Source organism: Danio aesculapii, chromosome 24 (assembly GCF_903798145.1).
Source record: "Danio aesculapii chromosome 24, fDanAes4.1, whole genome shotgun sequence".
Classification (NCBI taxonomy): domain Eukaryota; kingdom Metazoa; phylum Chordata; class Actinopteri; order Cypriniformes; family Danionidae; genus Danio; species Danio aesculapii.
Window position 1 is genome coordinate 40,745,357 of NC_079458.1, and position 27,500 is coordinate 40,772,856.

Below are 27,500 nucleotides of genomic sequence, written 5' to 3' on the forward strand. Positions count from 1 at the left end.
TGCTACTACAACTACACACTACTACTGATAACATATAATAATTATTATTAAAAAATAACCAAATATTTGCTAAAAAATTACTAAAACATCAACAACATGTATATTAAAATAAAATTGTTTAAATAAAAGCCATTTAATAATTTTGAATAAAAAAAATAAAAATACAACAAAATGACTGAACCATCAACCAAAACAAAATAATGAACAGAACACTGAACATTTATGAAATAAAAATATATATATATAAAATTCAATATATATCTGGAGCTTATCTAACAAAATAACTTAAATAGTGGTTCAAAAATTAGCACAAATTTATGTTAAGGAAAAATATTAAATAAAAATGACAAAAAATAGCAAAAATCAAGAGAAACACAAAAATATAAACAATTTGGTGGAAATGTTGTAGCTTGTAATTTGTTTTTGCAATATTTTGCTTGAGTTTCTGTGACTAAAATATTATTTTAAAAAATGTTTAATAAATCTGTTTTGTTTAGATGCACCAATATATATATATATATATTACCCATACTCACTAACAAATGGATGAAAATATTAATTTTCAAATATTAATTTTCTATATATATATATATATAAGTTGAAGTCAGAATTATTAGCCCCCCCTTTGATCTATTTTCTTTTTTAAATATTTCCCAAATTATGTTTAACAGAGCAAGGAAATTTTCACAGTATGTCTGATAATATTTTTTCTTCTGGAGAAAGTCTTATTAGTTTTATTTCAGCTAGAATAAAAACAGTTTTTAATTTTTAAAAGCCATTTTAAGATCAAAATTATTAGCCCCTTAAGCAATATATTTTTTTCCGATAATCTACGGAACAAAGCATCGTTATACAATAACTTGCCTCATTACCCTAACCTGCCTAGTTAACCTAATTAACCCAGTTAAGCCTTTTAAATGTCACTTTAAGCTGTATAGAAGTGTCTTGAAGAATATCTAGTCTAATATTATTTACTGTCATCATGACAAAGATAAAATAAATCAGCTATTAGAGATGAGTTATTAAAACTATTATGATTAGAAATGTGTTGAAAAAAACTTGCTCTCCGTTAAAGAGAGATTGGGGATTTTTTTTTTTTTGTAACTTAAAATACTAATTAAATATATATATATATATATATAAATACTAATCTATATTAATTATATTTAATTATACTTAATTATATTAAATATATTAAATAAATAAAAAAATGAAATTAAATAAAATTAAATTTATAATATTATTAAAATTAATTTAAAAAAATCTAATGTAAATATATTATTTAATATAAGTAAAAGTAATGTAAATTGTAAAATGTGAATTATATAATTTATGCAGCTTGATGCAGTGTCTTGATGTGTGTGTGTGCGTGTGTGCGTGCGTGCGTGCATGGTATTAGCGAGTCTTCAGTCTGCTCAGGGTTAATTGAGTGTGATGGAGTGGAATGAAGTGTCTGGACGGTCAGCTCATGTTCAGTGACCAGTTCAACATCACTTTTCTGACTGAGTTTCTGTTAACAGCTTCATTTGTGTCATGCAACCAACCGACTATGACCACTGCTTAACTGAGAAAAACTGTTTTTATTACCTGAAATAAAATAAGCATTAACTGAAGTAAAAGTAAGTATAAAAATTTATAAATATAAAAGAGTTTGCATGCTCTCCCTATGTTGGTGTGGGTTTCCTCTGGGTACTCCGGTTTCCCCCACAGTCCAAACACATGTGCTTGGTGAATTGGGTAAGCTAAATTGGCCATAGTGTATGACTGTGTGTGAATAAGTGTGTATGGGTGTTTCCCAGGTATTTGGATTATGGCTGGAAGGGCATCCGCTGTGTAAAACATATGCTGGATAAGTTGGTGGTTCATTCCGCTGTGGCGACTCCTGAGGAATAAAGGGACTAAGCCAAAAAAAAGGAAAATGAATGAATTACTAATAAAGCAACACCGGTTGATTCAGACTTGAATGAATGTTATACTACGCTGTTTTATTTAAAATAATTTATTTTATTTGATCTAGTAAGTAATTAAAAATTCAGTTATATTAAGTAAAAAAAAAATTTACTGCAGCAAAATAAAATTAAATGCACACAAATAAAATAAAAAATAAAATACAATGCACACAAATTAAATTAAATTAAATTAAATGCACACAAATAAAATAGATTTTAATTAAATTAAATTCACACAAATCAAATAAAATGAAATGCACAAATAAAATTAAAAATAAAATAAAATGCACACAAATTAAATAAAATGAACACAAAATAAAATTAAATAAAATGCACACAAATAAAATGAAATAAAATGCACACAAATAAAATGCACACAAATAAAACGAAATAAAATAAAATGCACACAAATAAAACGAAATAAAATAAAATGCATGCATAAAATAAAATGCACACAAATAAAATAAAATAAAATGCACACAAATAAAATAAAATAAAATGCACACAAATAAAATAAAATAAAATGCACACAAATAAAATAAAATAAAATGCACACAAATAAAATAAAATAAAATGCACACAAATAAAATAAAATAAAATGCACACAAATAAAATAAAATAAAATGCACACAAATAAAATAAAATAAAATGCACACAAATAAAATAAAATAAAATGCACACAAATTAAATAAAATAAAATGCACACAAATTAAATAAAATGAACACAAATAAAATTAAATAAAATGCACACAAATAAAATGAAATAAAATGCACACAAATAAAATAAAATGCACACAAATAAAACGAAATAAAATAAAATGCACACAAATAAAACGAAATAAAATAAAATGCATGCATAAAATAAAATGCACACAAATAAAATAAAATAAAATGCACACAAATAAAATAAAATAAAATGCACACAAATAAAATAAAATAAAATGCACACAAATAAAATAAAATAAAATGCACACAAATAAAACGAAATAAAATAAAATGCATGCATAAAATAAAATGCACACAAATAAAATAAAATAAAATGCACACAAATAAAATAAAATAAAATGCACACAAATAAAATAAAATGCACACAAATAAAATTAAATAAAATGCACACAAATGAAATAAAATAAAATGCACACAAATAAAACAAAATAAAATGCACACAAATAAAATAAAATAAAATGCACACAAATAAAATAAAATAAAATGCACACAAATAAAATTAAATAAAATGCACACAAATGAAATAAAATAAAATGCACACAAATAAAATAAAATAAAATGCACACAAATAAAATAAAATAAAATGCACACAAATAAAATAAAATAAAATGCACACAAATAAAATGAAATAAACTGCATGCATAAAATAAAATGCACACAAATAAAATAAAATAAAATGCACACAAATAAAATGAAATAAAACAAAATGCATGCATAAAATAAAATGCACACAAATAAATAAAATAAAATAAAATAAAATAAAATAAAATAAAATAAAATAAAATAAAATAAAATAAAATAAAATAAAATAAAATAAAATAAAATAAAATAAAGATCAGCCTAAATAATTGTTTCAGATAAAAAATTGTAAAAGTTAAAAAAGGAAATAAAAATAATGTGTACATATGTATTTTTTTACAACCACTTAAACTTCACTTAAATAAGAAAAAAGAAAACTTTATAACACAAAAGAAAAAAGAAAACTATAATACAAAACTTTGCCATCATATTATTTATATGAACTTTCATAAAGTAAAAAAGTTTAAAAAATAAAAAAATAAAAAAGTAAAATAAGCCTGCAGTAGTGAGTGAGTGTTGGTGTTCTGGTATGTGTACGGTGTGTTTTGGCTTATGAAGTTCTCATGTGTGGTTTTGTGTTGATCTGTTGCTCGACTCTTTTAATTACTCTTTCTCTTTCTCCCCGAATGCTAATGGATCCCTGTTGGATATGAATATTTAGTGTGTGCCGTAGTTCCAGCATGCTCAGCATATTGTGTGTTTGTGTTTGTGTTTGTGTGTCTGTGCTGTTTTATTCAGCCCTTTGGAGCTGATATTATACTGGGATTCACAGTCATCTCTGAAGACTTTACACTTTAACAGATTTAACAGATCTCACCACAATACACACACACACACACACACACACACACACACACACACACAAACACACACACACACACACACACACACAAAAACACTAAATAACTATGAAAGCTTGTTTCTTCCACTCAATGAATGAATGAATGAATGAATGAATGAATGAATGCTCAAATAAATTTAGCTTCATGTTTAAATTACTTCTTCAAAACGTACACAATATAACTGCACTTTGAAAGCTTGTTTATTTGAATGAATGAATGAATGAATGAATGAAGGACTGAATAAAGAAATTAATGAATGAACCAATGAATGAATGAAGGCTCAAAAATATTTGGCTGCATGTTTTAACTACTACTTTAAAATGTACACGATATATACTATCAATTACACTATGAATGCTTGTTTCTTCAACTGAAGCAATGAATGAACGAATGAATTGATGAAAGAACGAATAAATGAATGCTCAAAAAATGTTTAGCTGCATGTTTCAACTACTTTTAAATGTACACAATATACACAATGTAACTATGACACTATGAAAGCTAATTTATTTAACTAAATTGATGGGTGGATGGATGGCTGATGGATGGATGGATGGATGGATGGATGGATGGATGGATCGGTGGGTGGGTATGTGGGTGGATGGATGGATGGATGGATGGATGGATGGGTGGGTGGGTGGACGGATAATTTAATGTTTTCAGTGAATGATCGAATGATTCGATGGATGGATGGATGGATGGATGGATGGATGATTGGATGGATAAATCTATAAATGAATGAACGAATGCTCAAAACTAATTAGCTGCATTTTAAAATACTTTAAATTGTACATTATATACAGAATATAATTATGACACCTTGAAAGGCTTGTTTCTTCAACTGAATGAATGAATGAATGAATGAATGAATGAATGAATGAATGAATGAATGAATGAATGAATGAATGAATGAAATATGGACGAATGATTGATGGATGGATGGATGGATGGATGGATGGATGGATGGATGGATGGATGGATGGGTGGATGGATGGATGGATGGATGGATGGATGAATGAATGAATGAATGAATGAATGATTGGATGGATAAATCAATGAGTGATTTGAAGAATGCTCAAAACTATTTAGCTGCATGTTTAAATTACTTTAAAATGTACATTATATACACAATATTATTATGACACAATGAAAGCTTGTTTCCTAAACTGAATGAATGAATGAATGATGCTTTTTATATAATGAAAATAAAAATCAAAAACAAAGTTATTGCCAATCTTAATAATTATTAATTTTTAATGAAACAATTGTTATTTACCGTCTTTTATTTTTGTAGTAAAATAAAATGAAATAATTTTAAATGTAATCTAAAACACTATTCAGATACTTTTAAAATAACCCTAACCCTAATAAAAATGTAATAAATACAAATAAAATAACCGCATTCCAGACTTTAAACACAACACGCAGCTTAGCATACAAGAAAAGAGAGAGCGAGGATAATCCCAGCTGTGTTTTGTAAGGAATTGCGAGCGTCTGAAGAGAATCCGTTGACCTTCTCTTCAACACAAACCTCTTTCTGTCTCTCGCTCTACTTGCGTTCATCCAGTATATAATCAATATCTGCTGGACTGCATGCATCTAATCAGGCTTCATAACATCAGGATCAATACTAAAACACACGGCTGCCCTCCAATTAAACACATCCTACACAAGTCTGAGCATCTCTGAGTATGCTTCTTCAGAGCTTTAAAGACCTCCTGAAATCTGAATTCAAGCTTTTTTGGTTAGTCTAAAGTCTACACTGAAGTCCGATATTTTTTTTTCGTATGCATTTGATTTTTTCAACACAAGCTCATTGTGAAAATGTACCCCTGTATACATTTTTGGAGAGCTCAAATTATTTAGCCACAGCTATGTATGGCTGCATTTCCTCTTTAAAATGAACGTTATGGGGCGGTATGACGCTGCCGATGGCTTCAGTTTCGTTTTGGGCTACCAGCTGTCAGCTTACCTCTGTTTGGATGGCTATTTCGATGTTACCAGTTTGCCCAATGGCTCGCTATGTACGTAGGCAGGCTTGAGACGCTGAGAGCTACTATATGCCCCGCTCAAAGCTTAATGTTTCAGCTGAAAATACGCCACATATCGAACAAAGCTGTGCATTTTAAGTCATTTCAGCAGACATTTCATTCAGTTTCTAATCAAATCTTCTGACCAATCAAATGCTCTCGAGTATCTGACATGCCCCGCCCCCTTCAAGACGCTTCTCATTTGCTTTCCATTTGATGCATTTGATCTCAAACACTCTCACTGGCAGAGCTGTGACAAAGCAAAACCCAATTGGTTGTTGTTGCAAAAAGGGGAGGAGCTACACTGTGCTCCGCCTACTCTTTACGTTTTAGTTGATAATACGTCAAACATTGCATAAAAATACACATTTTAAAGCACTTCACGGGACCTTTGAGGACATAGATGTGATTTAGAGCAACAACTCTTACTGTTTGAGCTAAGTTATAAACAAAACGCTATTGGCTATTTTTTGAAAGGGGTGGGGCTGCTATATGCCCCGCCCAAAGCTACATGTTTCAGTTGAAAATTCATCACATATCAAACAAAGCTTTGAATTTTAAGTAATTTCAGCAGACATTTAATTCAGTTTCTCATCAAAAGTTTTGACCAATCAAATGCTCTCGAGTATCTGACAGGCCCCGCCCCCTTCTTCTCATTTGCTTTTCATGTAATGCATTTGAGCTCAAACACTCACTGGCAGGGCTGTGATAAAACAAAATGCCATTGGTTGTTTTTGCAAAAAAAGGGGAGGGAGCTACGCTATGCTCCGCCTTTTCTATATGATTGAGTTGAGATTACGTCAAACATTGCATAAACTACACATTTTAAAGCACTTCACGGGACCTTTGAGGACATAGATGTGATTTAGAGCAACAACTCCTACTGTTTGAGCTAAGTTAAACAAAACGCTATTGGCTATTTTTTGAAAGGGGTGGGGCTACTATATGCCCCGCCCAAAGCTACATGTTTCAGTTGAAAATTCATCACATATCAAACAAAGCTTTGAATTTTAAGTAATTTCAGCAGACATTTAATTCAGTTTCTCATCAAATGTTTTGACCAATCAAATGCTCTCGAGTATCTGAGAGGCCCCGCCCCCTTCTTCTCATTTGCTTTTCATGTAATGCATTTGAGCTCAAACACTCACTGGCAGGGCTGTGATAATACAAAATGCTATTGGTTGTTTTTGCAAAAAAGGGGGAGGAGCTACGCTATGCTCCGCCTTTTCTATATGATTTAGTTGAGATTACGTCAAACATTGCATAAACTACACATTTTAACGCACTTCACGGGACCTTTGAGGACATAGATGTGATTTAGAGCAACAACTCTTACTGTTTGAGCTGAGTTACAAAACAAAATGGTATTGGCTATTTTTTTAAAAGGGGTGGGGCTACAATATGCCCCACCCAAAGCTCAATGTTGAAAATTCATCACATATCAAACAAAGCTTTGAATTTTATGTAATTTCAGCAGACATTTAATTGTTTCTCATCAAATGTTTTGACCAATCAAATGCAAAAAGTATCTGACAGGCCCCGCCCCCTTCTTCTTCTCATTTGCTTTTCATGTAATGCATTTGAGCTCAAACACTCTCACTGGCAGGGCTGTGATAAAACAAAATGCCATTGGCTGTTTTTGCCAAAAAAAGGGGAGGAGCTACGCTATGCTCCGCCTTTTCTATATGATTTAGTTGAGATTACGTCAAACATTGCATAAAATACACATTTTAAAGCACTTCACGGGACCTTTGAGGACATAGATGTGATTTAGAGCAACAACTCTTACTGTTTGAGCTGAGTTAAACAAAATGCTATTGGCTATTTTTTAAAGGGGTGGGGCTACAAACTGCCCCACCCAAAGCTTCATGTTTCAGTCAAAAATATGTCACATATCAAACAAAGCTCTGCATTATAAGTCACCTCAGCAGACATTTAAAGCTTGTTTTCTTTTTCGTTTCTTTTTTTAAATCTCATACTGCCGTTCTGGAAATTCAGTCATGTTTTTGCGGTTTACATTACAGCTCCTGACGGTCTGCAGTGAATTACCAACCACACACAACTCTCTCTGAGTCACAGCATTCGTGACTTCAGACAGTAAAAAGCAAACGCAAGGACAAAAGGAAAGATTTTATAAGCACAAAACATGCGATGGTGATGTTTTCTGAAACCCCCGGTGAAGGTTGAGCTCGAGTGCTTCTGTTTGTTCAGGATGAGGAGAAAAAAAACGACGTCTCCTGTGTCTTTTAAACTTTTCAGGTCCTCTCAGGATACGGTGGAGCTGCATAAACACTCGCTTGCTTCAAAGCTGCATTCGGTTACTTTCTTTCTGAAAGTTTTATGTCTAAACATTTATATTTTCTTTGGTCTCAAATGATGTCAGTGGCCTAGATAAAGCTGTGCAGGTTTTATCAGGAAACTTCTCGGCGCATGACACTTTAAGAGGAATAAATTAATAAATCATGGATAGGAAATGCAAACGCAGTGTATTTCTACAATAATAACCCATTTGCTCTTGCATATCCTTGGAATTTTCAGAAAACTACATCACCCATGATGCTGTGCAAAAATTCCACCAATCAGAGATCTTTAGCTCCGCCCACTCCCATTAAAACACATGACATAATAGTTTCTTTCCAGTCCTCGTTTTGCTATTATGTCCTTCTTATTAGTTTATTTATAAATAATAACACTGTTTATTTCTCTCTCTCTCTTCCCCTCTACAGTACGCTCAGTCCAGATTTGGATATGGATATGTTTCAGAGGGAAGGCTTTGGCCGGCAGAGCATGTCAGAAAAGCGGACCAAACAATACAGCGACCCTACTCAACTGGACATCATCCAGAGTCGCAAGTCCAAGAGTATGGATTTAGGTAACAATCACACATGCACAACTTCCTGTCCACTGCCCCACCCCTTTCTAACCCCTGCCCTGCCACTTCCTGTTTCTCTGCAGTCTAGCAAGTGCGGTTTGTCAGCTGGGCTGCGCATGCAAGCATTGAGGTGGCATTAAAGTTAACAGGATCATGCAGAATGAACATGTAAGGGGTGTTTAGGACAGATTATTTAGGTAATACTTTATAATTTACTACACACAAATGAATCATCTATTATGCATTAGCAAATAGTGAATTCATTATCTGTTAAGCACTAGTTCTGCATTATTAGACGTTAGTAATCAGTTCAGCTACAAATGTTGTGTTCTTGACTTATATAATTATTAATTAATTATTAATAATTGTATTTTCACACTTTGTTAATGATTATTTTTTCATTAATAAAGTAAGAATTGCATTATTTACAGACCAGTTATTTAAGAGTAGTTGGTGCTATTTTAAAATCTTTTAGAAAGCATAAGTGATTAATAAACTATTCAAATTAACATTTATATATCTTATTATTCATTCATTCATTTTCTTTTCGGCTTAGTCCCTTTATTAATCTGGAGCCGCCACAGCGGAATGAACCGGCAACTTATCCAGCACGTGTTTTACACAGCGGATGCCCTTCCAGTTGCAACCCATGGGAAACATCCATACACACTCATTCACACTCGCACACTACAGACAATTTAGCCTACCCAATTCACCTGCATGTGTTTGGACTGTGGGGGAAACCGAAGCACCCTGGAGGAAACCCACGCCAACACAGGGAGTACATGCAAACTCCACACAGAAACGCCAACTGGCCCAACCGGGACTCGAACCAGTGAGTCATTTCTCCCATAGGCGACTGAATCAGAAGTTTTTAAAAACAATCCCAACACCGAGCGCACTCAATATGTGGTCAATATGAGCGGGTGTTTGAGCTCTTCCTGGGATGGTGACCGTGTGTTTCAGTGTTTTTGGGCCTGAAGGACAGGTCAGGGTCACTGAGAGCATGAAGCAGCACTCGCCGGCTCTCTCGCGGGACTCCGAGCGTCTGCCGCATGACCGCATGCCTAATCAGAGGAGATAAAACACTCTTTCATCCTCCTGTCTTTGTCCTCATCCACATCAGAGCGCCGTCTCCTGAGAGAGGAGTCACTTTTAGACCCCAAACTCCAGACGCTTCACACTCCTGCAGCAACAGTCCAACAAACTGAACTTAAGGGGATAGTTCACTCAAAAAATGAACATTTACTTACTGTTTAGCCACCCTCAAGTGGTTATAAACCTTTATGAGTTTCTTCCTCCTGTTGAATGCGAAAGATCATTTGAAGAAAGCTGAAAACCTGCAACTATTGACTTCCATAGTAAGGAAAAGCAATGGTTAGCTTTCATCAAAATTGAAATATTTTGTGTTCAACAGAAGAAAAAACTGAGTTAGATATTTTTGGGTGATCTATAACTGGAGAAAAACGGGACACGAGAAGAAATTAAAAGTCTTTTGAGAGCTTCAATACTGCTTAACAGAGTTAAGATTATAATGACGTGAATGGAGGTGTAGCGTTTATAATATCATACTTTGCATGGCAACCAAAAACATATAATGGCTGCAAAAAAGTACTTGAACAATGAAGTCACATGTAAATATATGTGTGAATCTCACTAGGTTATAATAACAAAAAAATTCAAACACAGTCATTATATAAAATTGAGTATGTTTTCATACACTTTCGTATGTGCAATATCAGACGAGTAGCAGTGCGATATGGCTGTATACAGTATCGGCACTGGTGGGAGGCGTGCATTGGCTCAAGGCCACAGGCCGAGTGCCTTAGTGTCCCACCAGTGCTGATATACAGCCGTATCACATTCCTACGAGTGTGATATTGCAATTATACAACTGTTCGACGGCTTAATCGTGTGTATAAATAAGAAAATCCAACACAGAGTGTTTTAAAAACACTTTTGTATGAGGAACTACTTTCTTTCGCCATTCATTCACATCTGCAGCTGACGTCAGAACAGCAGAAACCGTTGCTCATTAACTAACATCACCTTAGAGCTAGCTTTGAAGTGATTCTCTAGCGTTATGTCTAAAATGATGACAAAACAGGTGATTTTGCTCACATTTTAAGATTATAAGGCTGAACGGCATGAAATGCCATCAGTCTACAGAGATCTCCCAGTATTTCTCTGTTGCAATAGGGATATCACAGTAATTAACCCTGAAAAAGCCAAAGCAAAGCAAACACTAGCAGATTACTATGGTATAAATACAGCACTACAACATATAAAAGAGAGAGATCGACTTATAATGTCACTTACCTGATTTATAATGATTTGTTCAGCTTTAATTTAAAATGTACATTGAAAAAAGGCTGATTTTCTCCTCTAAGGACTTATTATGTGGTCTCTGTCGCCATCTTGTGGTGGAACTTCAACCATCTTTGCTCTGCTCAGTATGACAGCCGATGGCTAGACAACTACATTCTCTCCTAAAAAACCTCAAAAGTACATTATGTTTTCCAACAGCTGCAATATTTGTCAAACTGTATTCCTCTGTGTGCAACTTTGTGGCCGGAAAAATACACAAGGGTGAAGAGGATGTACGAGTGCTGATATTGCTTTAACATCTCAGCCAATCAGATTCGAGAAAGAACTGTTGTATAAATATATATATATGCATATGACTATTAATAGTAATTTTCATTTACGGGAGTGCCAAAAACAGCATAATTATAATTTTTTATCTGTTATTATTATTTATCTAATATTAGCACACAGTTATGACATGTATTTATTAATTAACTTATTAAGTTAATAAAGCCTTCTATTTAATAGATATAAGTAGACAACAAATTAAAACTGACTTTAACAAACTAACTTTGGCTGGTAGTTTAAGAAATTAGCTTACATTTTCTCGCTGTCTTCCAGAATACGGTGTCACCTTTTTTTTTTTTTGCAGTCCATTTACAGCAGGACAGAAGTGCTTCGACATCACTGGCCATTTCCAGTCCTCTCTGCTCATTAGAAGCACATTTCAATTCCACCAAATCTCTTGTGCTTTGTTCTTATGAGCCATTTCCTTCAAATGCCATTTGGTCTAATGCCGGAGTATATATTTTTGCTCCTCTCAGGCTTTTAGAACAATACAATCTGCAGCAACAGTTTAAAAACACATTTGAGGGCCGACATGGGGAAAATTACTAGAAGGAAAGAAAGAAAAAAAGATCAGACTGGATGGTGTGATTTCTACTCTAAAGATGGAGAGGGAATCGGTTACACCTGCTTCATGAAGCTGAACTGGACAGCTCAGACTTTGTCGAAATATATTTCTCAGAATACATATTTGCGAAATGTAAAATACATTGTCGCACTAGCTACGTTTTGTTTAACCCAGGCTCATTCTGAATACGTACCTCCACGTACGTTTCTGGAGACCGTGAAATACGTCCCGGCGGCACGTTTTTCTGCAGTTTTTGTTTTCACGAATCCGCCAGAGGTCGCTGTGTATGCTTTTTGAGATCTCAAATTTCCCTCGCGAGTGCCATTCGCACCTGCTGTTCTCACGTAAACCCACCAGAGGCCGCTGTCGACTCACTTTTTGACAGACTTTCTGACTGACTGAGTGAACAATCGGCTGACCCTACCCTCTCCCTTCCCTAAACCCAACCAATTTTATCGATTGACCCGCCCACCCACTTTCCTAAACCCAACCAACACGTTTCAAAAGCAATCCAAAAAAATAAAAGCCCTCGTCTGACTTTTATTTTTTTACCACGTTTCAGATTTTACCACGTTCTCACCCTGCTATTCACTTGTTTGGTTTATATTTTGGATTCTGTTTTTGTCTTACCTGCTTTCTGGAACCGCTCTTCACCGGACTAGAACCCCCGTCTTCATGGTCAACTCCTCTCTGCATGTCAAATCCGCCGATGTGCGTGGCATGCTATCGGGACAAACTGGCTGCAGCCGGAATGCCGTCCATACAGAGAATAAGCGGTCGATCAGCGTCACACCGCCCCATAGCGTTCGTTTAAAAAAAATTAAATGCATCCATACGTACCTCCGCCTACGTACTTCGCTGTCTCCAGAAACGTCCGCAGGGCTATGTTTTCACAATGACCCTGTGGTGATTTTGTTGCATGTTTCAGATGACAGATCCACTTGGGATTTATTTGATTTTGTGCAAAGATAATCCATTATTCGTCAATAATATGCCCCTGTAAATATCATTAGTGTGAAAAGAAACTAACGTTGTTGTCGCACACTGCCCCCTAGTGTTCATTTCTCCTCCAAACGGCAGTCAAAATTATATTCATTACTTACACTTCATTAAACATGTACACACAGACATCACCTATATACTATATAACTACAGGTTAACTATACTTATATAATAATAACTTTAAGTGATGAAAGCTATTAGTTGCTAGTTTATTTAGTAACTAATAAAGTTATGGTAAATAATAACTTTAACTTCTCCTAATTTGATTTATGCTATAATAAAGCTGCCTTGAAACAAAAATTATTGTGAAAAGCGCTATACAAATAAACTTGAATTATTATGGTTTCACAACAATGTATGCTGAAGCACACTCCTAATGTGTAGAAACTGGACTATCTCCATATAGCCGGCCTGTGCTTTTAAATGTGAGGGATCACCTGTTGCATGATAATCCTCTCAGATCTGTGTGTGTGTGTGTTTGTCTCTTTGCGTGTGTATGATCTGCATGCCTCTCGCTTCTGGCCTTTTGCAAATGTCAGCTAACATCTGTACTGGCATGAATCGGTGCACGGCTCTGGTAATGGTGGACTGCATGGTGGAATGTCTTCAATTAACCAATCACACTTGTTTCTGCCTCTCTAACAGTAGCCGATGAGTTTAACCTCACTCGCCGCACAGACGAGACTGAAGGTAAGGCCACCAGTCAGGGACACACACTCTATACTAACCTCACTTTTCACTGTAAAACACACAGGCAGGAGATCCGGTGCAAAATCTGAGTGTAGCTAACACTAATGCTGCAAATACGTCACTGTAAAGTAGCTTGAGTATTAATATGAAGTGTAATCCCAGAATGCAATGTGAGGATAGCTAACTAAATTAGGATGTAGGAAAGTTGCCAATTTGTTTATTGTGTTTAAGATATCAGAATAGTGATTGCCGAGTTCAGCAGCTAATCAGCCGGAATCAGCAGAGGTGACGAGACAGCAAGCAGCAAGACCAAGCTGTCTCTCAAGTGGCCATGCCTTTAATTTTACATACTTAATATAACTTAATATAAACGAAATGGATGAGTTATAAAAAAATTCACCCCCTCACAGTTATCGTGAAGTGTAGTATTAATGATATACACCAAAAACGTGTTGTGTACCAGGCTGTAAACACCTTTTTTTCTGCTGTAAAGTTGGCCATTTTAACATTGGGGTCCAAACACTGAAATCTGCTTTATTATGGAGCCAGGCCTATCAGAGTTTCGATGAGTTACTTCCGTATTGGCTTCACGAGGGAGAGCGGGAGGTTGCCGCTTGGTCCAAACACGTGCGCTATAGGTGAATTGGATGATCTAAATTGTCCAGAGTGTATGAATGTGTGTGTGAATGCGAGATGTGTGTTTTCCAGTACTAGGTTGTGGCTGGAAGGGCATACACTGCGTAATACATATGCTGGAATACTTGGTGGTTCATTCTGCTGTGGTGACCCCTGATAAATAAGGGACTAAGCTAAAGGAAAATGAATGAATATTAGTTAATTCATTCTTAATTCTTTCATGTTGTCTCAACACCAATCAATTGTGTGGAACCCAGCGGGGGGTGTTTGTTCATTTTACAGTGTAATCATTTCACTCTTAACCAATCAGTGCAGTCAATGCAGAATAATTTCACTAAAGATGCCTAAAACAATACATACGTACATGTGCATACAAAATGCTGAATTGTTTCAACCCAGATGTGTGTAAAAATCTGAACAAATCCGCTCATGGTCTTCATTAAGAGGGTCGGTTTGATGACTGAGCAGAAATACAGTGTGACTCGGCAGGTTTTGAGCATCATTATGAAAGTGTGAAAGTGTAATGAGTGATCAAAGTAAATTAGCCGGACGTCCTCTGCTCCACTACTGATTCAGACCTGCAGAAATGGAGGATCCGTAACCCTGAGACTCCTGCAAATCTTTTGGACAGCGCAGGCCGAAGCTATTTTAAGCCCAATAACCCTTTTAACTCCATGCGGAAAATTGCAGATTGCTGAATAAATTATGTGGGATGGATCGTACTTTCACAACGCAGACGCCGGCCTTGAGAATCCCTCATCAAAACATTGCTGGTCATCGTTACATTGGAATGGGTGTCCGATCAACCGGTGTTGCTTTATTAATAGATCATGCATTTTCCTTCGGCGTAGTCCCTTTATTCATCAGGGGACGCCACAGGGGTGCTTACTTGTTCAGCATATGTTTTACACAGCGAATGCCCTTCCAGTTCAACCCAGCACCGGGAAACATCCATACACACTCTTTCACACACATACACTACAGCCAATTTAGCTTACCCAATTCCCCTATAGCGCATGTGTTTGGACTGTGGGGAAAACCAGAGCACCCGGAGGAAACACACACAAACACGGGGAGAACATGCAAACTCCACACAGAAACACCAACTGACCCAGCCGGAAATCGAACAAGCGACCTTCTTACTGAGTGCTAACCACTGAGCCACCACACCAACCTGTATTAAGAGTAATAATAATAATAAAAAATTTTTATTTGCTGTATTTTAAGTGTCACAAATGATATAACCCTGCTACCATTATAGCAAAGTTATTAGCCATCCTGTGATATTTTTATTTTTTCAGTTATTTCCTATGAATGCTTTAATAGGAATTATTTCCTGTCCTCATGGTGCTTTTGTATATCTTCAGATTTTGTCTTTCATTAATAATATTTTTTTATATTTTATTAGATATACTAATAATACTTTTATGGTCCCTTTTAACATTATTGTTTAATTGACAACATATTTTACATACTGTAGACTAATGGTACATTTATTTAAACAATTTATTTATTTATTTATTTATTTATTTATTTATTTATTTATTTATTTATTTATTCTTTTGAGAATGACAATCCTTAGTTATTTTACACTTACTGATTTATATGTTATTATTATTATTATTATTATTATTATTATTATTATTATTATTATTATTATTATTATTATTATTATTATTACTATCATTATTATTATTATTATTGCTATTATTATTGCTATTATTATTATTGTTGTTGTTGTGTTTGCTATTATATTATTATTATTATTATTATTATTATTATTATTATTATTATTATTATTATTATTATTATTATTGTAGTTTTTTTGCTATTATTATTATACTATTATTATTATTATTATTAATAATATTATTGTGCTATTATTATTATTATTATTATTATTATTGCTATTATTGTTGTTGTTGTTGTTTTTGCTATTATTATTATTAATTATATTATTGCTATTATTAATGTTGTTGTTGTTGTTGTTGTTGTTGTTGTTGTTGTTGTTTTTGCTATTATTATTATTATTATTATTATTAATATTGTGCTATTATTATTATTATTATTGCTATTATTAGTAGTAGCATTGCTATTATTATTGTTATTATTATAATAAATATTGTTTTTGTTGTTATTATTCTTAAAATTATTATTATTATTATCTTTTTATCATTATTATTATTATTATTATTATTACTATTTTTTTATTCTTATTATTACTATTATTATATGAGTCCAGTCCTTTAGCATGTCCTCTGTAAAAATATGAAATATAATATTTTTTCAGTATTTCATTGCCTTAGTTAGTTTATATAATTATTAATATATTAATGTTGATGTTTTTATACATATATTAATGTCATTGTTTTATCAAGACATTAAACATTTTATTGGTTACTTTTTGCTTTTTTTTTTTTTTTAGAATGACAACAAATTATGCCATATTTTCATATCTGACAAGTTCTCCACAACCAGACGACGTGTGTTTGCAGTGTTACTGTAGATGCAGGATTCCAGTAGTGTGCAGAATGGCTCAGTTCTGTCTCCTGATTGGTCGGTTCAGACCGGTTTGGGTTTGCTTGTTTAAAGAGTGTTTTAAAGGAGCCGCGGCTGCTGAATGAAAACACTGCGGTTTGGGACTCGTTGTGTTCAAACCTTCAGCTTTCCTCCCGCCACGTCTTTCCAGAGCAGCTAATAGATTTCTAATGGTTTTCTTACGCCGCTAGGGTTTATTTTCTTCTCTAATCTCTGTTTTTCTTGGTGTCTTTGGGCTGTGAGCTCAGATGTGCTTCATTTAGCGCTGCAGTCAGGAATCTATCGTTGTAGATGGAAGGAAGGATGTTTTAGGAGGAGAAGTAGAGCGAGGGTTTTGGTCTTCATGGCTCGTCTGACAGAAGGAACGAGACTGAAGGACTGTTTACACACGTGTGTCCTTCACATACATATATAGATATTTAGAAGAGCCCTTTTTTAATCTCTGCTGACATGCAGACGTCACTTCCAAGAAGAGCTGGAGGAGCTCAATGAGCCTGAACTTCAATAACAGCTTTCTGTAATCTACTGTGCACTACCAAAAAAAAAAAGCATTTTCTTACATTGGTTTTGTGTTGCTCCGGTTTCCCACACAGTCCAAAGATATGCAGTAAAGGTGAATTGGGTAAAAAAATGACTATATTATATGTTTTTTTAAATATATGAGCAATATCACATGAGTAGCAGTGCGATATGGCTGTATATCGGCACCTGGTGGGAGGTGTGCGTTGGCTCAAGTGCCTTAGTGTCCTACCAGTGCTTATATACAGCCATATCCCACTGCTACAAGTGTGATATTCCGTTTATACAACAGTTTGACGGCATAATCGTGTATATAAAACAGAAAATCCAACACTGAAAGTCTCAAAAACCCTTTTGTACAGGGAACTACTTTCTTCCGCCATTCATTCACATCTGCAGCTGATGTCAGAACAGCAGAAACCGTTGCTACTTCACCAATGTCACTTCAGAGCTAGAATGAAGAGCTAGCTTTGAATGATTCTCTAGCGTAATGTCTAAAATGATGACAAAACAGGTGATTTTGCTCACATTTTAAGATTATAAGACTGAACGGCATGAAATGCCATCAGTCTACAGAGATCTCCCAGTATTTCTCTGTTGCAATTGGGAGATCACAATAGTTAACCCCGAAAAAGCCAAAGCAAAGCATAAACTACCAGATTACAGTGGTATAAATACAGCACTACAACATATAAAAGAGAGAGATCGACTTAGCGTCACTTACCTGTACTATAATGATTTGATCAGCTGTAGTTTGAAAGTGTTTCTCCTCTAAGGACTTATTATGCTGTCTCTGTCGCCATCTTGAGGCAGAGCGTCAACCGTCTTTGCTCTGCTCAGTATAACAGGCTGATGGCCGCCGACGTGCTGTATCTCCGAAATGATGAATATTTAAAATAGGCACTATCCTTATAAATAAACTGCATAGTTGCAATCTAAACAACTACATTCTCTCCTTAAAAAGCCTCCAAAGTGCATTATGTTGTCCAACAGCTGCAATATTTGTCAAACTGTAGTGAGTTTTTAAGTCCTAGTGGGGGCGGAGTAATACACAAGGGTGAAGAGGCTGTACGAGTGCTGATATTGGTTTAATATATCATGGCTATCAGCCAATCAGATTGGAGAACCAGACAGAACTGTTGTATAAATAAAGATATATGGCATTATTAGCACATTAAAATGTGGGTCATTTAAATCATGTTGTCACATTAAATCATCAAGAAAAGACATTTTATTACTCTCCAAAGTGACTTTGTACACACATTCAGTGTTCATTTTCAACTCCGCACACACGCATGTAAATCCCTGAGCGAAGCAGACTAACCCATCACTCTGACTGAGGTCTGCAGGATTAATGTTGTCCCGTCTGAGACCCTTAACCACCAACAAGTGGATTAAAAGCATGAAAAGGTCATTAATTGAGGGAGTTTCTGCGGGATCTGAGTCTGGCGTGTTCAGTGTTTTTACTCTTCCTCACTCTTGTTCTCCACATCCGCTCCTCCTCCTCCTCCTCCTCCAAGACCACACAGAGAAGATAATGAGCCTCATATTTGGGCCATCCATCAGTGCCTTAAACTAGAGGAGTTACTCTATCACACACACACACACACACACACACACACACACACACACACGCACACACACACACACAAACACACAATCTCATGATCACACAACCATACACATATAATCACATATGTATACACACACACACACACACACAGACACACATATATATAATCAAACAAACATACACACATAATCACACACACACACACACACACACACACACACACACACATGCACAAACACACAATCTCATGATCACACAACCATACACATATAATCACATACGTATACACACAGACACACATTAATATAATCAAACAAACATACACACATAATCACACACACACACACACACAAACAAACACACAATTTCATGATCACACAACCATACACATATAATCACATATGTATACACACACACATACACACACACACTCACATATTTAGACAAGCACACAATGACACATACACACATAATCATATACATACACACACAATCTCATGATTACACAAACACACACACACACACACACACACACACACACACACACATGCACACGCACACACAATCAAACAAACACACATAAACACATACATATATAACCAAACACACACACACACACACACACACAATTAAACAAACACAAAATGATCACACATAATCACATACGTACACACACACAATCTCATGATCACACAAACACACAGACACACACACATAATGGAACAAATACACACATAATAATCACATACATTCACACACTAAATTATGATCACACAAACATACACACATGCATAATCACAGACACATAATCACACACATAATCACACACACAATCGCGCGCGCACACATGCACACTCGCACACACACACACACACACACACACACACATATTCTCATGATCGCACAAACATACACACACATACAATCACACACACATAAGAGCAAAAAATGTTGTCATCAGCTCTGTATTGAGGGAAGTGTGTGTGTGTTTTGACTCATTCTGGCATGTCTTTGCTCTCTCCCTCTCCACCCTCAGGCAACTCCAGCAGAGATGTGGGCCCGGCGCTGGGCTTGAAGAAGTCCAGCTCATTGGAGAGCCTCCAGACGGCTGTGGCGGAGGTGACGCTCAATGGGGACGTCCCGTTCCACAGGCCTCGGCCCCGCATCATCAGGGGAAGAGCCTGCAATGAGAGCTTCAGGGCCGCCATCGACAAATCATATGACAAGCCCAGTGTGCCGGCGCTCAGTCCTGATGAAGACGATGAGGGCATGGAGACATGTAAGTGTCAGCACTGAAAACTGTACAACCATATTGACCTTAGAAATACACCTGCACCAGAACACTTCAGCCCCTATATGAACATGGCCTAAAAACCACATAACAACACCCTAGCAACCACCTTAAACACCCTGCAACCATCTAAACATATTCTAGCACCCATCCAGAACACCCTAGCAACAGCATGGCAACTCCCTGACAACCACATAGCACTGCACTAGCGAGCACTAAGAAAACTTTAGAAACTAAAAAACAATATCTTGGCAACCGCTTTGAACACCTTAACACCCTAGCAACAACCCAAACACCTTAGCAACCATGTAAAAATAGCAACTCCACCAACTGCTGCACAACACCCTGGCAACAACTTAAAACTGTTAAGCAACTACAAAGCACTGTCCTAACAACACTTGTTGAACACCTTATCAACTAAAAACAGTACCCTGGCAACCACACTACAAACCTTAACAACAACAAGCAACTCATTCAGCAAGAAGTCCATAGCTACACCTTAACGACCACATAGCACCACCCTAGCAACCACCCTGAAGAGCTTAGTGACTAAAAAATATTACTCTGGCAACCACTTTGAACACCTTAACAACCACATAGAATCTCCCTGACAACCAGCAAGAACACCTTAGCAATTGCAAAGCAAATCCTCAGTGCACACATAGCAACCTCATAACACTGCCCTAGCAACCAACCAGAACAGCTTATTTACCTAAAAAAATATTACAGACAACCTCCTTGAACACCTTAACAACCACATAGCATATCCCTTAGAACTAGCAAAAACATCTTAGCAACTGCATAGCAACACCTTAGCAACCACTTAGCAACATTATTGCAACCCCAAAACAGCCTAGCGACCATGTAAACATACTTTAGACTTTATTTTATGTTAAAAAAAATAATAACTACAATAAACAAAGCAAAATAATACAACACAATACATTTGTATCTCATCTGAAAAACATACACTAGCAACTTAAGACTGTACCTTTTTTCTATTTTACCACACCAAAGAGTCATCTTTATTTTCAGTGTAGCAATGCCCTGCCAATTGTCCAACCCAGCATTAGCATCTGCGAGTCTTTATGGACGAATTCCACTCCTGTATTCAAGTCTGACAGTGTGTTTTGCTCAGTCCAGCCGTTGCATCATCTACTACTTTCTGTTTTCTCTTTATATTGAAAGTGGCAGCTCATGTAATCACAGCTATTACCATAATTGCAGAGGCACAGTAAAGGCGATCTGACACAATATCAATGCCAATTTCATCAGTGGTCTCGCATAACCACTGGCCCCTGGATATTACCAGTCACCCTCCAATTGAAGATGACTTTCTAGACAGCGCTCAGTAGAGAAACAAGGCAGCAGGTCTGGTCTTGGAACATCATAGGAACATCCTGGCAACCACCCAGATCACCTTAGTGACTACATTGCGATATCATTGCAACTAGCCAGAAAATTCAGTCACCTTGAAAAAATACCCTAGCATCCATCAAGAGCAACCCCTAATATACTACTCTGAATACCAAATTACAACACTCTGGCAACCACATAGCAACACATTAGCAACTTCATTACAACTCTCTGGCAATCACTCAGATAAACTTAGTGACCACACCCTAGCAATTACCTTGAACACCTTAGCAACCACATAACAACTCTCTGACAGCCACAAAGAACACCATCGTAACTACATTGCTGCACCTTAGCAACCACATAGCACTTCTCTAGCAAGCACCAAGAACACCTTAGCAACTTAAAAACAATACCCTAGCAACCACATCGAACACCTTAACACCCTAGCAATGACCCAAACACCTTAGCAACCATGTAAAAATAGCAACTTCAGCAACTACATCTGAGCACCTTGGAAACAACCCACAACTGAACTACAACACCCTGGCAACTATGTAGTAACACATTTGCAACCACATCACAACATTCTAGAAATTGCCTTCAACACCTTAGCAACCGCATAGCAACTCCCTGACAGTCACCAAGAACGCCATCATAACTGCATTGCTACACCTTAGCAACCACATAGCACCTCTCTAGCAAGGACCAAGAACACCTTAGCGACTTAAAAACAATGCCCTAGCAACCACATTGAAAACCTTAACACCCAAGCAATGACCCAAACACCTTAGCAACCAAGTAAAAATAGAAACTTCAACAACTGTGTCGAAACACCCTGGCAACAACCCACAACTCAATTACAACACCCTGGCAACCACAAAGCAACACATAAGCAACCACCCCACAACACCCTAGCAATTACCTTTAACACCTTAACAACTGCATTGCAACTCCCTGACAACCACCAAGAACATTATACTCCTTAACAATACCTCTTAGCAACCACATAGCACTGTCCTAGCAAGCACCAAAGACACATTAGAAACTAAAAACAACACTCTGGCAACCACATTGAACACCTTATCACCCTAGCAACAACCAAAACACCTTAGAAACCATGTAGCACCAAAAACACATTGGCAACTTAAAAACAATATCTTGACAACCACATTAACACCCTAGCAACAATCCAAACACCTTGGGAACCATGCAACAATCCAAACACCTTGGGTACCATGCAACAATCCAAACACCTTGGGAACCATGTAGCACCAAAAACACCTTAGCGACTTAAAAACAATACCCTGACAACCACATTAACATCCTAGTAATAGTTCAAACACCTTAGCAACCATGTAAAAATAGCAATGCCTGGCAACCACATAGCAACATCATAGCAACCATATAGCAACTCCCTCGCAACCACCAAAATGCCATAGTAACACCAATGCTGCACCTTAACAACCACAAAACAACTGCCTAAGCAAGATCCAAGAACACTTTAGCGACACAATACCCTGGCAATAACATTAACACCCCATCAACAACCCAAACAACACCTAGCAACACCTTAGGAACCGCATAGCAACTCCCTTACAACCACCAAGAACACCATAGTAACTGAATTGCTACACATTAGCAACCACATACTGTAGCATTTCTTTAGCAAGCACCAAAAAACACCATAGCATCTTAAAAACAATACCCTGACAACCAGATTAACACCCTAGCAACAACCCAAACACCTTAGTAACCATGTAAAAATAGCAACTTCATGACAACACACCGACAACAACCCAAAACTCAGTTACAACACTTTATCAACAACATAGCAACACATTAGCAACCACATCACAACTCAATACACACACAATATCCTGACAACCACATTAACCACCCTAGCAACAACTCAAACACCTTAGCAGCCATGTAAAAATAGCAACTACATGACAACACACCGACAACAACCCAAGACTCAATTACAACACTCTGGCAACCACATAGCAACACATAAGCAACCACATCATATCTCAATACACAAAGCAATAACCTGACAACAACATTAACACCCTAGCAACAATCCAAACACCTTAACAACCATGTAAAAATAGATATAAAATAGAAAATCCAGCAACTGCATCACAACACCCTGGCAACAACCCAAAACTCTAAGCAACCACAGATCAATGCCAATTTCATCAGTGGTCTCTTATAACGACTGGCCTCTGGATATTACCAGTCACCCTCCAATTGAAGATGACTTTCTAGACAGCGCTCAGTAGGGAAACAAGGCAGCGGGTCTGGTCTTAAAGAGATCCTTCCTCTGCTGAAAGTAGGTCAGGCCTTCCCTCAAACACTCCAGAGGAAATAAACAGCCAATAAGCCCGAGCAGAGCCTCCGCTGTTCATTTCACCCATGACCAAATGAATTTCCAGACCGGACCTTTTTCCCTAATGGGAGCTGGATATTTAAAGGGATGTGGGTCAAAGACGAGACTCAGCCCATTTTGGTGTCCACATCAAATTACATTTACAAAATGATTGTAGGTCAGACTTTATTTTAACGTACAATTCCTGCTACACTGTTAAAAAGCAATTAGTTACTTTATACAGTATTTAAGGCGAAGATAATCAGATGACAAATTAAAACACGAATAATTAAGCAGAAAATATTATAAGGTATAAAAATGCAAATATTTATGCGATTTGTTTGATGCATTTGACCCAAATTTCTATATACTCACAGACTCAGTGATTTACTTCATGCATTTTTATTCATTTTTATGGGTCATTGATTGCTTGAAGCAGCAGTTAGTGTTTATTTTCTTCATATTTTATATTTTTATAATTTATTAAGCAATTTTATAATGTTTTATTGCACAGTTTCCTGCACTGAAGATTGTTTCTTCTTCGTTTGGCATAAGAGAATCATATTGCAACAGCTGCTAATACCAAAAATATTATCAATAATATTAATAATAATAATAATAATAATAATAATAATAATAATAATAATAATAATAATAATATTATTATTATTATTATTATTATTATTATTATTATTATTATTATTATTATTATTATTATCATTCTTCTTCTTATTATTATTATTATTATTATTATTATTATTATTATTATTATTATCATTCTTCTTCTTCTTCTTCTTCTTCTTATTATTATTATTATTATTATTATTATTATTATTATTATTATTATTATTATTGTGCATTACTATTAATCATATAATTTGTGCATGCGTTGGGAGTTAAATTAATCTATTAATGTAACAGGATCAAAGACAAAAAGGAGCATCAAAGGATCAAAATGTCCAATATAGGCTGATAGTGTAACCATAAAATAGACCTACTAAAATGTCATTGTGCAAAAACGAAAAAGAAATAAATGTATGTCTGATCATGCATATTTAAAAGAAGATTCATCAGATGACATTTAAAGATCCCTGTTTGCTTCAAAACACAAGGTTTTACCCAACAATACAAACTGTATTTAAACATTGTCAATTTCATTGAATGCTTGCATATTTTTTAATACATTTATTAAGTACATTTCATTGTTTCATTGTTCATATCCGTTTCCCTGAATGATAATGGACAACAATTCCACCCATATTTTGACATTTTATTTAAACAAAAGATATTTAATACACTTTACTTGCACTCAATATGCGTTGCATGTATATCACAATTTTTTCGCACTTTTATTTTGGTGTTATTTGCATTCAATGTGCTGTGGATGCTTATCACATTATTTTTGTACTTTTATTTTGACATTATTTGCATTCTATCTGCTGTGCATGTATATCACATTAGTTTTGCACTTTAATTTTGACTATTTGCTTTCAACGTGCTTTATAACCTTATTTTTGCACTTTTATTTTGACATCATTTGTATTCAACGTGCTTTAAAACCTTATTTTTGCACTTTTATTTTGACATCATTTGCACTCAATATATTTTGGATGTATAGCACATTTTTTTGCACTTTTATTTTGGCATTATTTGCATTCAACGTGCTTCATCACATTATTTTTGCACTTTTATTTTGACATCATTTGCACTCAATATATTTTGGATGTATAGCACATTTTTTTGCACTTTTATTTTGGCATTATTTGCGTTCAACGTGCTTCATCACATTATTTTTGCTCTTTTATTTTGCTGTTATTTGCATTCAACGTGCTTCATCACATTATTTTTGCTCTTTTATTTTGCTGTTATTTGCATTCAACGTGCTTCATCACATTATTTTTGCTCTTTTATTTTGCTGTTATTTGCATTCAACGTGCTTCATCACATTATTTTTGCTCTTTTATTTTGCTGTTATTTGTATTCAACATGCTTTATCACATTATTTTTGCACTTTTATTTTGACATCATTTGTATTCAACGTGCTTTATAACCTTATTTTTGCACTTTTATTTTGACATCATTTGTATTCAACGTGCTTTATCACATTATTTTTGCACTTTTATTTTAACATTATTTGCACTCAATATATTTTGGATGTATAGCACATTTTTTTGCACTTTTATTTTGGCATTATTTGCATTCAACGTGCTTCATCACATTATTTTTGCACTTTTATTTTGACATTATTTGCATTCTATCTACTGTGCATGTATATCACATTAGTTTTGCACTTTAATTTTGACTATTTGCTTTCAACGTGCTTTATAACCTTATTTTTGCACTTTTATTTTGACATCATTTGTATTCAACGTGCTTTAAAACCTTATTTTTGCACTTTTATTTTGACATCATTTGCACTCAATATATTTTGGATGTATAGCACATTTTTTGCACTTTTATTTTGGCATTATTTGCATTCAACGTGCTTCATCACATTATTTTTGCTCTTTTATTTTGCTGTTATTTGCATTCAACGTGCTTCATCACATTATTTTTGCTCTTTTATTTTGCTGTTATTTGCATTCAACGTGCTTTATCACATTATTTTTGCACTTTTATTTTAACATTATTTGCACTCAATATATTTTGGATGTATAGCACATTTTTTTGCACTTTTATTTTGGCATTATTTGCATTCAACGTGCTTCATCACATTATTTTTGCACTTTTATTTTGACATTATTTGCATTCTATCTACTGTGCATGTATATCACATTAGTTTTGCACTTTAATTTTGACTATTTGCTTTCAACGTGCTTTATAACCTTATTTTTGCACTTTTATTTTGACATCATTTGTATTCAACGTGCTTTATCACATTATTTTTGCACTTTTATTTTAACATTATTTGCACTCAATATATTTTGGATGTATAGCACATTTTTTGCACTTTTATTTTGGCGTTATTTGCATTCATCGTGCTTCATCACATTATTTTTGCTCTTATTTTGCTGTTATTTGCATTCAATATGCTTTGCATGTATATCACATTATTTCTGCACTTTCATTTTGACGTGAAACACACAGTAAATGTGCCGTCTGGTCTGTCTGACACGTTAATAACACCTGCCAGGAGGAAAAAGAAGAAACACACACACACACACACACACACACCATCTCTTTGTTCTCCATTAAAAGATTCCATTAAAAGCCAGCAGATTTTTATTTATTTATTTCTTCTCGAAAGAGTGAAATTATTGGCCTCAATCACTTTGTTCTTGTAAGCTGTGTCCACATTGGGCTTAA

The 27,500-nt window shown here is 35.2% G+C and overlaps 1 protein-coding gene across 4 annotated transcripts in view; it reads left to right on the plus strand.

Moving 5' to 3' along the window:
* pard3aa (par-3 family cell polarity regulator alpha, a) overlaps positions 1-27,500 on the plus strand; it is a 708,633-nt gene that overhangs the window by 449,484 nt on the left and 231,649 nt on the right. For 2 of the 4 annotated variants that reach the window (XM_056450319.1, XM_056450320.1), the window contains exons 17-19: positions 8,853-8,998; positions 13,866-13,910; positions 20,213-20,455. In XM_056450319.1, coding sequence (XP_056306294.1) covers positions 8,853-8,998; positions 13,866-13,910; positions 20,213-20,455 — 434 coding nt within the window. The remainder of the gene's footprint in view (positions 1-8,852; positions 8,999-13,865; positions 13,911-20,212; positions 20,456-27,500) is intronic. The other 2 variants (XM_056450321.1, XM_056450322.1) reach the window with 1 other exon arrangement.